General features: G+C 36.1%; 1 protein-coding gene across 1 annotated transcript in view; it reads right to left on the bottom strand.

The window, feature by feature from the left end:
• sens (senseless) overlaps positions 1 to 15,000 on the bottom strand; it is an 81,471-nt gene that overhangs the window by 56,873 nt on the left and 9,598 nt on the right. Inside the window, exon 2 of the mRNA XM_067083315.1 lies at positions 4,783 to 4,950. Within this exon, the coding sequence (XP_066939416.1) occupies positions 4,783 to 4,950 (168 nt within the window). The remainder of the gene's footprint in view (positions 1 to 4,782; positions 4,951 to 15,000) is intronic.

A 15,000-nucleotide genomic window follows, 5' to 3' on the forward strand; every position in this document is an offset into this window, starting at 1 on the left:
CATTAATTCTTCCATTTATTTTTTCACTCTTTTTCTCCTTTCTTCCTTCCCGTTGATTCTCTCATTTCCCCAGAGAAACATCGAGTCTGGTTTGTCGGTCAAATGTTGTAGATAATGTTTCGTTTTTTTTTTTGTTTTCTTTTGAGGGGGAAATTCCCCCCTCACTCACATTCGTGAATTCTGTCATAGTTCGTTTCTCTCTCTCTCTCTCTCTCTCTCTCTCTCTCTCTCTCTCTCTCTCTCCAAGAAATGTTATTATATCTGACATGGATAAATATATACAATAAAATAAAGAAAGGCTTTTTGGTCACTGACTGACATAAAAATTATTACGAGATAACAATATAGGAGAAAAACTAGATCCATATATATATATATATATATATATATATATATATATATATATATATATATATATATATATATATATATATATATATATATATATATATATATATATATATATATATATATATATATATATATATATATATATATATATAGAGAGAGAGAGAGAGAGAGAGAGAGAGAGAGAGAGAGAGACAGACAGACAGACAGACAGACAGACAGACAGACAGAGAGAAACGACGAACAATGACACATCTCTCGAATACGGGTGAGGGGGATTCTGCCTGAAAAAAAAAAAAAAAAAAAATATCCACAACAGTTGAACAACAAAACAGATTCGACGTTTCTCTGGGGAAATGAGAAATAACGGAAAGAAAAAAAGAAGAGAAAATAAAAAGAGAGAAAAAAATTTCGTGTCCACAACGACCAATGCCACTTTCCGTAAGTCCCACAGGGCTGCCAGTGGGTGAGACAACCGGTCGAATTAACCAGCGCCTATAATAACAACGCGTATTAACAAGCGGGTATGAGGTCGTAATTGGCACCCACCGCGAGAGGTGTTAATGACAGGTAAGGCCGTTCGGGGAACGAGCGAAGCCAGGTAAGCTGGGTGGGTGGGTTGGGGGCGGAGAGTGGGCCACCCTTACTACATGCACGACGAAAATTGGGGACTTTTCTTTTGGGAGATCTAGAAAGGGATGAGAATGAGATTGTAAATGTATTTTTATTTTTATATCTTTTTATTTCTAAATATAGAGGTCGCTCTTCTGCTAGATACAGCTATCTATCTATCTGTCTATCTTTCTATCTATCTATCTATCCATCTATCTATCTATCTATATATCTATCTAGCTTCTAGCTAGCTAGCTATCTATCTATATGGAACAAAACAATAGAAATATAATACTTGCACTTCAGTGCTCTTCGGTAAATGTGTCTACGTAGATGGGAATAATGAGTAAAAAAGATGCAAGATTATTACTTAAATATATATATATATATATATATATATATATATATATATATATATATATATATATATATATATATAAATATATATATATATATATATATATATATATATATATATATACATATATATATATATATATATAAACCTCCTTTGAAAAATTTAGAAAAGCACCGGTGAGAGAGAGAGAGAGAGAGAGAGAGAGAGAGAGAGAGAGAGAGAGAGAGAGAGAGAGAGAGAGACTTTCCACGAAGCAGCGAGGTTGAAGTGACCAAAAGGAATCCCAAACTAGGAACCATTCCCAAGGGGAAATGCTCGGAGCTCCTTGCGTGGCCACGCCATTCCCGTGGGAACGGCTCCCCACGCATGCCCAGGACATGCGAGGAGGCCGTTTGGGGTTAGTCCTCTCCGAAGGACCTGCTGAAATATTCAGGAGGACTTCGAGGGCGGGAGAGAGAGAGAGAGAGAGAGAGACTCGAAGGCGGCTCCGACCTCAATCAGAAAAAGAAGGGATTAGTGGATTCAAATGACCGTAATGCAATAAAGCGATAACACATACATGCGTGGATCTCTCTCTCTCTCTCTCTCTCTCTCTCTCTCTCTCTCTCTCTCTCAGGGAGGGGAGGCGATGCTGGGAGGTATCGCTTTACGAACGCAATTCCGTTTAGGGAAAGATATTACTAAAATAAATCTTAGCGGTCTGTCTCTCTGAGTTTTTATTTATCTCTCTCTCTCTCTCTCTCTCTCTCTCTCTCTCTCTCTCTCTCTCCAAGTGGAAGGCGAATCCTTGGCGTCTCGCTTTAAGAGGGTAATTCCGCTCTGGAATAGAATTAAAAAAAAAGTAAGTCGGCCTTTTGTCTATATGCTTGGATCCTCATCACTCTCTCTCCTCTCTCTCTCTCTCTCTCTCTCTCTCTCTCTCTCTCTCTCTCAGTCAGGGGCGATGATACTGGGACTTATCGCTTTAAGATGGTAGTTCCGTTTTTATACAGAAATTATGAACATATAAGTCAGCCTGTCTACCTCTCTCAGTCCCCATTTTGATTCTCTCTCTCTCTCTCTCTCTCTCTCTCTCTCTCTCTCTCTCTCTCTCCAGCCTCCTTCTCCCGCTCTTCCTCCTCCTCGTTCACAGATAACAACAAGTGCGCCTTATCAGCGCATTTCTTCAAACTGATAAAAATCAGGACCATCCTCGTCGGAATCGGCAGAGTTGAAAGAGTTGCAGACAGCAGCATACCCTCCTGATTTGTTTCGATAAGAAGAAGGCAGATAAGGGAGATATGAGACTCCGAAAACAAACCTGTGAAAGGAAGCCGACTCACAGCAGTAGCAGACGAATACAAGTCACTAGATGAAGGCTGCGTCGCTTCTTTGATGGGAAAAGAGGAAGAAAAAAAAAGAGAATCGTATCACGCCTAAATGTAAGTGTGTAACCTGCAGGGTTGCCGGTACCCACCTTGAGGGGTGCCAATGTGTGGATTAGTGGTCCCCGTATTCCAAGGGTTACACTCATTTGGGTATAGGCTCCCAAAGCAAAATAGGTCCCAGAATCATGGTCTAGGGAGCCAGAGTGCCAGTGTGTGGATTATTGGCCCCAGTATTTAAAGAGTTAGAGGAATTTGGGTATCAAAATTGGTCCCAGAATCTCAGTGTATAGATTACTGGTACCAATATTCAAAGGGTTACAGGCATATGGGTGTAGCGTTTCTGCATCAAAATGAGTCCCAGAATCTAGATCTAGGCAGCCAATATCACAGGGGTGCCAATATATAAAAAAAGGGGGTACCAACGTCCAGGGTGTGATCACGCCTAAAGGCATAAAACCTAAGTCTAGCCGGACAGGACAACACTTCCATTATGTGACGGTATCAATTGTAGATTATGTAGGCCTGTGGAGAGTGTTATTTGTGGCTTACATAGGCCTGTGTGTTTGCCAGGGCTCCCAAGGGAGGCTCAGACACTTGGCAGTGTCGTAAAACACCGGGTTCCAACGTATCCCCTTGAGGAACACCGAGGGAAATCGTAAACATTAAAGGTAAACCTTTTTGTCGCACGAGCACTGAAGCTCTCCACTGAGAGTGCGTGTAACTAATCTTATACAAACATAAATAAAGAACGCAGTCTATGTGATTCTCATGAGTCGTTCAGGGCAAACAGGAACTCTCGGTGACTTATCCTGTCATAAATTCCAGCACGAACAAAAACGTTTACGGAATGACAGCGTCGAATAAATGTTTGTAAAAGCGTTTTTTTGTTCTTTTTTTCAGGGAGATGATCATGTTCTTTTTCTTTTTTTTTCTCTTCTTCTTCTTCGTTAGATTTCGTGGGCAGGCTCCAGGAGATTTATATTTAATTTTCGAAATCTTTTCAAATCTCTTTTGATCTAATTTCTGAGGGTTTTTCTCTCTCTCTCAAAGAAAACTGACAGTAAAAAGGAAAATATCATTGTTATTCCTGAGTGAAGTAAAATTTTTCTCTACTGGTAAGCTGCAAATATATATGGTTATATATATATATATATATATATATATATATATATATATATATATATATATATATATATATATATATATATATATATATATATATATACAAACACACACTATATTTATGAGTGAATGAACGTATGACCAGGAGAAAGAAAACAAAGAGAGAGAGAGAGAGAGAGAGAGAGAGAGAGAGAGAGAGAGAGAGAGAGAGAGAGGAAAAGCACGTCATGCACTGCTGGATTCCAGGTAACTCTAACAATCGCCCCCTTTGGCCATACCCCCACCCTCCCCAATTCCAGGTATTCCTCCAGTCCCTTAATAACACTTCAGGGGGTATCCCTTCCAGCACGTGTAATACAAAGAGGGAAAAGTGTCATAATAGCATAATCTTCTTATTCGGTTAATCCGTTAATTCTTTCCTCCCCCTCCCCCCCTCTCCCACCTTCGTTCCGGGCATCAGATAGTATAGTTGACATCGGGGTTTTATTAAACAGAGGTCGACTCGTTCACAAACGCGCTCATGCGCTCTTGAGATTTTTTTTGTTTTGTTTCATATAAACTCCTTCCGTCTCGTTTGTTTCGAGCTTTGAATGAATATATGAATGTTTATCCTTAAAGGATATAAATAATGATATATATATATATATATATATATATATATATATATATATATATATATATATACATATATATATACATATATATATACATATATGTAATAATATATACATTTATATATATATATATATATACATATTATATATATATATATTATATATATATATATGTATATGTATGTGTAATATATATATTATGTATACATATGAATCAAGCTCTTATAATAAAAGGAACAATTTAACGAAATAATGCAAGTAAAGAAACTGACAGAGAGAGAGAGAGAGAGAGAGAGAGAGAGAGAGAGAGAGAGAGAGAGAGAGAGAGAGAGAGAGAGAATGAAATGCTTCAACAACTCACCTGCTTTTCCAGGAGACATCTTGATCTGTGGGGTGACAACGGAGAAGGCCGACACCCGGGTGTGGGCGTTCATGGCGTGGGGTGACTGTGGGGGTGACGTGGGCGGCGATGGGGGTGGAGGGTGACTGGGGGACGGTGCCCCCTCTTCTGTGCTGTCCATTGTCGATTCTGGAAGAAAAGAGTCGAGGTTCCTTTTAAGTATTTCGGGATCTGTGGGGTGAAGGACACTGAAAGAGGAAAAAAGAGGAAAATGAGGATTGTGGGAGATGAGGAGGAAAAGAGGACTCAGGAAAAAGAAAAAAAAAAAGATAACTGAGGGAGACGAGGAGGGAGAGAGGACTGAGGGAGTTAGGAGGAAAAGCGAACTGAGGGAGATAAGAGAAATGAGGAAATGAGGAGAAAAAGAGGACTGAGGAGGTTTGGAGGAAAAGAGGATTGCGGGAGATGAGGAAAAAGAGGATTTAGGGAGATGAGGGCAAAAAGAAGACTGAGAGAGATGATGAGGAAAAGAGGACTGAGGAAAAAGAGAAGGAAAATGAGGAAAAAAACGGAAGAGAGGACTGAGGAAAAAGAAGGAAAAAGAGGACTTAGGAAGATAAGAAAATTAAGAGGAATGATGAAGAAAAAGTAGGAATATAAGAGAAAAAAAGAGGAATAAAATCAAGAGGAATATATTCATAAATGACTATAAGACCTTACATGATTATGCATTAATTTTCATTCAATTTTTCCTGCGTAGGATCGCTGACAGGTGTGAAAAGGTATCATTAGCAGGTCGGCAGGTGATTGATTACGGTAAATCACAGAAAGTCTCTCATTTTCATAAAGATTGATTTAGCGTTTAATGGAATTGGACTTTTCACATCGACATGTGGTGATGTGTTAATGGAGTAGAAAGATTTAAAGGGAAGTGCCTTAGCAAATTTCCTATAATACATACATATATATATATATATATATATATATATATATATATATATATATATATATATATATATATATATATATATATATATATATATTATATATATTATATATATTTTAACAAGCATATGTCCAAAGAAGCTGACAGTCAACAAAACAGTTGCATATTTATTGTAAGAAACGTTTCGTGTTACTTAAACACATCATCGGTCTGTAAAATTGAAAAAATACATATTAATTCTCTTAATTCAAAATAAAAGCTAAATTGAAAACAGCAGTTCCATTCTTTGAAATTACAAAATATATAAAAGAGTAAAAAGAAAGCAAATTTTTTTTTTATTTAAGTCTACCTGATCAAAAGAAGGGGAAAGACGAAGTGAGACCACAAGCTCACGCATGCCCAGAGATTAATATACTTAGGCCAAGTGCAGAGGAGAAGACACGTTGGAGTTTAGAAGAGGTGCATGACCGTTTAATAAACAAAGACTCAAGGGTCGTTAAGTAGGCAGATTGTTTGGTAGTTCCCAGGATGGAAAAATGTTTTTATCAATATTAACCTTGCATTTCACGGCATGGTTTCTAATACTAGAAAATTCGGGGTTAGTAATTCGTGAGCCAGTTCTGTAGCTCAAACCTAAGTGGCTGTCATAACGGACCTGCAACATTCTCTTTGATGAGCCAAGACATTTGGGCATTCAAATTTGTTTGTAAATAATACTGGACTTCATAAAGGTCTGTAGCTTGTCCTTATAATGAAAAAAGCCGACAATCTTTAGTGGATTCAGAGGTATTAAATTCAGTTTTAGAAATCCAAACTCTTTTTCGATGATTTGTTTAACTTTGGATCGCAGAAAGTCAACGTGCGTATATGGTATCGTGGCGTACATAGTCAATTTCGGAACATTACATTTCACAATAGAATCAGAAAAGTTATGTGCTAAAATCTTGTTAACTATGTTATAAAAAAGTATTTTTGGATATGAATTTTTGGTGAAATATTCCTGTAAAAATTCAATTTCGGAGTGGAAATTTACCCAGCTAGATGTATAACGAAGTGCTCTAAAAACTAGGGTCGTTATGGCATTAATTTTAAAAGAAAAGTAACATGAACTATAAAAGTTACCTCCAAGGCCTGTATATATAAGTACTTTTTCTAAAATCCGATGTGCTAAAATTATGGTCAAAGCGGGGGATTTTTACGTCTAAAAAAGCCAGTGTATTCTCAGTCTCCTGCTCAATAGTAAATCTAATGTTGGAATGTCTAGAGTTAACGTAATCTAGAAAAGACTGACATTGCCACGAATGTTTAAATAGGGCAAAAGTATTATCCACATATCTCCTATGGTAAAGGGGTTTAAAGGATTCGGGACAGTTATCTAAAAACTCTTCTTATAAATGTGTCATAAAAAAATTTGCGAAGAGAGGGCCCAATGGGGAACCCATAGCAACTCCCTCGACCTGCAAGTAGAGTTGTTTGTTAAAAATAAAAGCAGAATCTTGCACTGCAAGTTCCAAGAGAGACTTAAAAAGATGTCTATTAAAACCGTGAAAGATAACACCACTCTCATAAAAGACTTTGTCTAGAATAATCTCAATAGTTTCGGAGACCGGCACATTTGTGAATAACGACTCGACATCTAAACTGGCCATATATAAATCACCATCCTGATGTACTATTTGTTGTTGGAAGTCAAAGCCATTTTTTAGCGCAAACTGGGATATTGAGGAATCATTTAATAAGTGAAATAAGGGAATCCACTAAAGACTGGCGGCTTTTTTTAATTATAAGGACAAACTACAGACCTTTATGAAGTCCAATATTATTCATAAACAAATTTGAATGCCCAAATGTCTTGGTAGTTATGTTGGCTCAATAAAGAGAATGTTGCACGTCCGTTATTACAGCCACTTACTGTAGGCTTGAGCTACAGAACTGGCTCACGAATTACTAACCCCCGAATTTTCTAGCATTAGAAATCATGCCGTGAAATGCAAGGTTAATATTGATAAAAAAACATTTTTCCATCCTGGGAACTACCAAACAATCGGCCTACTTAACGACCCTTGAGTCTTTGTTTATTAATTAAAGGTCATGCACCTCTTCTGAACTCCAACGTGTCTTCTTCTCCTTTGCACTTGGCCTATAAGTGTACTCTGCGCATGCGTGAACTTCTGGTCTCACTTCGTCTTTCCCCTTCTTTTGATCAGATAGACTTAAAAAATAAAATCTGCTTTCTTTTTACTTTTTTATATATTTTGTAATTTTAAAGAATGTAACTGCTGTTTTTAATTTATCTTTTATTTTGAATTAAGAGAATTAGTATGTATTTTTCAATTTATTTCTTACAATAAATATGATGTTTTTAAGTAGCTTCTTTGAAACGTTTGTTACAATAAATATGCAACTGTTTTGTTATATTATATATATTATATATATGACTATATATAGTTGATGTATATATATCCGCCTGAATGTATATATATATATATATATATATATATATATATATATATATATATTACATAAATATATAATATATACACAAATATATAAATATATATAATTTATATTTATATATATGTACAGTATTTATATATATACACATTTTTTAATTAATGTTATTTACAGAATGTTTGTTCTTAATGATTTTTGTGGTTTGACTTTGAAATTTTTAGCATTACTAGATGTGTATATATATATATATATATATATATTGTGTATAGATATAGATATATATATATATATATATATATATATATATATATTATATATATATATATATATATATATATATATATATATATATATATATATATATATATCAACGAACAAACATTCTGCAAAACAACGATTATTAAAAGAATTCTACTAAAATAACCAAATGTTTTTGCCTTAATTTCCACAGACTGATATGATAAAACTACAAATAATATTTAGTCATCAATGCAATTAAAAAGGCTAAGGTATTAGTATAAGATGAAAAGTGAGGAGTTTTAAATACTACTACTACTACTACTACTACTACTACTAGTACGATTATGATAGCAGTTATTCCTATGCTCGTCTTCTCTTACACACACACATACATAAACACACACAAGAACACTCACGCACATACACACAAATTCATGTATGTATATATACACACACACATGTATACATATATATATAATATATATATATATATATATATATATATATATATATATATATATATATATATATATATATATATATATACTTACTACAAATATCACTGTAAGTAAATGGATATAAAAGAGAGAGAGAGAGAGAGAGAGAGAGAGAGAGAGAGAGAGAGAGAGAGAGGGGATCACAATCCGAATTACCTTTAACGTCATATCATTGAGTCTGTCGTCAGCAACGCTTTCCTTAATTTTTTTTTTCTTACATTCCTTTTTCTCTTTGCTACGAGGGCAGGTGCGCATTACACCTGCTCAAAATCGTCCTCGCCACCAACACCACCAGTTTCGGACGCCCTGACGTCAGAGTGACGTCGGAGAGTGACGCCCTAAATAATATTAGATGGTTTGACGTAATCGGTACTAAAATTATCCATAATGGGAAAGTAGAACGTCTTGTTTCGAGACATGCGTAAATAGCGCATTGATGACGTCAGCGTTATTAATAGTATTTTAGCGTCTTTTATTGTTTTGTTTTGTGTGAGAATATGTATATATATATATATATATATATATATATATATATATATATATATATATATATATATATATTTATATATATATATATATATATATATATATATATATATATATATATATATATAATTTCTATTATATATATATATAAGTCAATTTCTATTGAAGTCAGACACTATCTTTTTATTTAGACTGATTTTATTTAGACTCTGATTCAGTCTATACTTCTTTTATATCTCTTATTCAGATTCTAAATAAAAAGATAGTCTCTGCAAATGATGTCACTGACTTCAATATAAATTATATATTATGTGTATATATATATATACATACATGCATATATATACATATATATATATATGTATGTATGTATATCATATGTGTGTATGTATGTGTAATTAGTCGTCTTAAATAAGACACCGTCCACCCTACACACACACACACACACCCCAAAATCATCACAACTTCAACTCACGTCCCGACATCCCGCGCGCCCCCGAAAAAAAAAAAAATATAAATAAAAAAAACACGTGACACCGAATGCATAACGTAACGCAACCTTACCTGGCCGTCATTAGCCAACCATTAATGAGCGGCCGATTCGCAAGGGAAATTTGCATATCGCATCTTCCTGAATCACTGATTTATTTGCGTGTCAATTAACCCTTACGTTCGTACACCTGCCATCTATTAAATCAGTCGGCGAGATTCGTTAAAAGGCAAGTCGCTGTAAAGTGTTTCTCTTTTTTTTTTTTCGCTTTTTGAATGTTGCGAAATTATAGAGAGCGCAGCCGTTGAGAGCTGTCTTGTAAGTCATCTGTGCGCCTTAAAATTAGCTTTGGTGGGTGGTGTGGTGTGGTTTGAAATAGAAGGAAATGGAATGGAAATAGAGGCAGGAGGGGCGAATAAAGGGAAATAGATGGAAGTGGAGGGGAAATATAGGATAAATTAGGAGGAATACAAGGAAATAGAGTGGAAATAGACGGGGGGTGGTGTAAAGGGAAATAGATGGAAGCAGAAAGGAAAAAGAGGATACATTAGGGGTAATAAAAGTAGATGGAAGTGGAAGAGAAACATAGGATAATTTAGGAGGAATGCAAGGAAATAGAGTGGAAATACAGAGGGTATAAAGGGGAATAGATGGAAGTGCAAAGGAAAAAGAGGATACATTAGGGGTAATGCAAGTAGATGGAAGTGGAAGGGAAATAGGATAATTTAGGAAGAATACAAGGAAATAGAGTGGAAACAGAAGGGAGGATAAAGGGAAATAGATGGAAGTAGAAAGGAGAAAGAGGATACATTAAGGGTAATACAAGGAAATAGATGGGAAATAGAGTGGGGAAATAAAGGGAAATAGATGGAAGTAGAAGAGAAATAGAGGATACATTAGGGGAATACAAGGAAACAGAGTTGAAAAAGGGGGAATGGAGGGGAAGTAAAGGGGTATAGAAGGAAATAAAATGAATAGTAAATAGAGGGAAATAGACGTAATATAGGACGAATACAAAGAAAATAGATGGGAAATAGAATGTGAAAATGGATGAATTAGGTGAACGAAAAAGGAGGCAAAAATTCAAAAACAGAAACAGCAAAACTAAAAATGGATGAAAATAATTAACTGAACTTGAAAACGAAGAGATACTTAAACAAAGGTGAAAAAAAAAGTTAATTTGGAGAGACCAATATTAAAAACAAGGGTAAATATCGTAGCTTATAAGAACAGTCCCACGATTCCACAGTTCCGCAAAGAACTATAAAATACCCCGGAAGCAATTAACACTACTCCACATTTCCACAGTCTGGTACTCTTCAGTATGATGTCACGATCCCGAGAAAGTAGCAGCAGAAGCGTAGACAGACGTAATAGTGGATAGATTAATGTCCTTTCTAAATCCCTCCCCCCATCGGCCTCTTTAAGGCGTGAAAGTAATCAACTATAGTAATCTCCGGAAACTCTCTGCGGCCCCTAAAGTGTATATCAATTTTCTCCATCGGTTGTATTCATCACGCCTGAAAGGACTCTGTAGGGGAGAGAGAGAGAGAGAGAGAGAGAGAGAGAGGAGAGAGAGAGAGAGAGAGAGAGAGAGAGAGAGAGAGAGAGAGAGAGAGAGAGAGATGATAGAAACTAGCGATTGTGTAGCTTGCCATAAAGCGATAATAATAATAATAATAATAATAATAATAATAATAATAATAATAATAATAATAATAATAATAATAACAACAACAACACAGTCAATAATCTTAAATTAGAATTTCAGTCACTGACAAGCCATTAAATTACTGAACCCTAAAATGATGAGTTCATGACAGGTAATCTTTCACCTAAGCTCTCTCTCTCTCTCTCTCTCTCTCTCTCTCTCTCTCTCTCTCTCTCTCTCTCTCTGTGAGGCAGGAACACGAATAACGGAGACAAACACTAGGAAAGATAATCAATGAACCACTTACCTGGCCTCACTCATCACCTGTGCTGAGTGTATATTGTACTTGTTCCTCGGAATCATTGCGTACCTACATATGCACTCGTGCTTACGTAAGCACACGCTTACGAGTACACCTATGTATGCATACATACATACATACATACATACATACATACACATAAATATTATATATATATATAAATAAATTATATATATATATAAATATAAAAAAATATATATATATATATATATATATATATATATATATATATATATATATATATATATATATATATATAAAGCGTTTAAAAAACATACAATTCAGTTTCTCAAACAACAATTCAGATTAAGGAATTATGTAACAATTTTTATGCTTACAAAGCTCATCGCATTTGAAATAGTTACTTTTCAGGTGAAATACCCCTGTCTAGGATTAACTCGGGTAATGGATAAGCCAAGGAGAGGTATAGGACAATTTGAACGATTACTGAGAATCCTTAGAGTATTATGAATCTCATTCGAACGTCTTGTACAGAATGTGGACAGGAGTGTATAGATCTGGGCTATAATTAATATTATTTTTCTTTTGTTATTCGCGTTGATGCATATTCTAAAAGATTTCTCGGAATAATTCTGTTATATCTTGTTAATATACTATTATGGGATCAGTCTATCCTAAGTGATTTTGCACTTAGGTGCACGAAAAGACAAGTATTCTCTTGGTCAGTTCTAACTGAATAATATTGACATATTCTGACATTTAATCACTTACATGTCTGCCAAAATAATAAAAGAATTTAATGACTCTTGGTGTCTATGAACTTAACTGTTGTGACGCCAGTTCGTGCCATGCCAATTAAATCACTCGATCAATCAATCGGCCTTGCAGGTGCTAACAGTGCCATCAGGTAAATACTCATCAATATGGGGACTGGAGGCAGGAAATGGCCCTTCTATCCACCCCACCCCAAATCCACCCCCACTTCTGTTTGTTTCCCTAACCCACTACTCAACCCCTCCCACTTCTGTTTGTTTGTAGTCATGCAAATTTCACGTCGTTAATGGAACAAACAGAGAGGAAGAGGGAGATAATAAAAAAGAAGTCTCTACGTCATTTTCGTACCTTGATTAATTTGGGGGGAAACAGACTGGAGGGTTGGGTTGAACTAAGGTTGAGAGTTGGGGTGAACTAAGATTGAGAGTTGGGGTGAACTATGGTTGAAAGTTGGGATGAACTATGAGAGTTGGGGTAAACTAAGGTTGAGAGTTGGGGTGAACTAAGGTTGAGAGTTGGGGTGAACTAAGATTGAGAGTTGGGGTGAACTACGGTTGAAAGTTGGGATGAATTAAGATAGAGAGTTGGGGCAAACTAAGGTTAAGAGTTGGGGTGAACTAAGGTTGAGAGTTGGGGTGAACTACGGTTGAAAGTTGGGATGAACTAAGATAGAGAGTTGGGGTGAACTAAGGTTGAGAGTTTGTGTGAAATAAGGTTGTGAGTTGGGGTAAACTAAGATTGGGAGTTGGGGTGAACTACGGTTGAGAGTTGGGTTGAACTAAGATAGAGAGTTGTGGTGAACTAAGGTTGAGAGTTGGGGTGAACTAAGGTTGACAGTTGGGGTGAACTAAGATTGACAGTTAGGGTGAACTAAGGTTGAGAGTTGGGTGAACTAAGATTGACAGTTGGGGTGAACTAAGGTTGAGAGTTGGGGTGAACTAAGATTGACAGTTGGGGTGAACTAAGGTTGAGAGATTGAGAGTTGGGGTGAACTAAGGTTGAGAGTTAGGGTGAACTAAGATTGAGAGTTGGGGTGAACTAAGGTTGGGAGTTGGGGTGAACTAAGATTGAGAGTTGGGGTGAACTAAAGGTTGAGAGTTGGGGTAAACTAAGGCTGAGGGTTGGGGTGAACTAAGATTGAGAGTTGGGGTAAACTAAGGTTGAGAGTTGGAGTGAACTAAGATTGAGAGAAGGGGTGAACTGAGTTGGAGTGAACTAAGACTGAGAGAAGGGGTGAACTAAGGCTGAGAGTTGGGGTAAACTAAGGTTGAGAGTTGTGGTGAACTAAGGTTGAGAGTTGGGGTGAACTAAGGCTGAGAATTGGGGTGAACTAAGATTGAGAGCTGGGGTAAACTAAGATTGAGAGTTGGGGTGAAACTAAGGTTGAGAGTTGGGGTGAACTAAGATTGAGAGTTGGGGTGAACTAAGACTGACAGTTGAGTTGAACTAAGGTTGAGAGTTGGGGTGAGCTAAGGTTGATTTGATTGGTTTGTCAGTGGGGGAAATATATAGTGAGGTATAGGGGTTGATTTTGTGAAAGGTTGAGAATTGGGGTTGCGAGGTAGGAGAATCAGAGCTGAACAGGTAGAATTCCTGAGGAGAATTAGACCTGAAAAGGTTGAATTTTGCAGTAGAATTATAGAGTTGTAAAGGATAAATCTTGAAGAAGGACTTGAGAATTGTAAAAGGTAAATTCTGAAGAACAGTTATAGAATTGTAAAGAAGAATAATCTTATAGCTTTGAAGGTTGAATTCTGAAAGATAATCGAACCGTTTGGGTATTCCGTACCGTGATGGGAATGATTTAAGGCAAAACTGTGATAAATTAATTGCTGACAATCAAATAACAGACCAAAATTATGAAATAAAATAAAATATGGAGGTGATGGGATTTCCCATGAGGAAAAAACTACAAGACAATTCCTGGTGTCTTGTTACTTAGGTTAAACCATAATAAAGCGTTGGAAGATGTTTGTCAGGGGAAAAGCAAAGTGTGAAAATTAGTAACCGATACAAATGCTGGGAATGATTGATGCGAGATCTACAGACATTTCAGAATTTTTTTTTCTGAATTTTAGTCTTATTTATGAGAAAACATCTGTGTGCAATCGCAACATCAGATCGGAAATCTATGGATGATGGAAAAATAAATTACAATGGATGATGGAAAATGATTTACAATAAGTAGAAAGCGTATACGCAAGAGGTCACGAAGGAGGAGGACTGAGAAAGCAAGTTGGGGGTATTTGGGAACTGAGAGGGGGAGAAGGGGGAAAGTGGGACACAAATCAAAAGTCGTGATGATGACTGAGGGATCAAGTCGTCCATAAAAGATGGCTGACTGACTGGCAAACACAACGTCCATCAGAGAAGAAGAAGAAGAAGTTGTGTTTATGTTTGTTTACTGGAAGCGTTCTT

This window comes from Macrobrachium rosenbergii, chromosome 40 (genome assembly GCF_040412425.1).
Source record: "Macrobrachium rosenbergii isolate ZJJX-2024 chromosome 40, ASM4041242v1, whole genome shotgun sequence".
NCBI lineage: Eukaryota > Metazoa > Arthropoda > Malacostraca > Decapoda > Palaemonidae > Macrobrachium > Macrobrachium rosenbergii.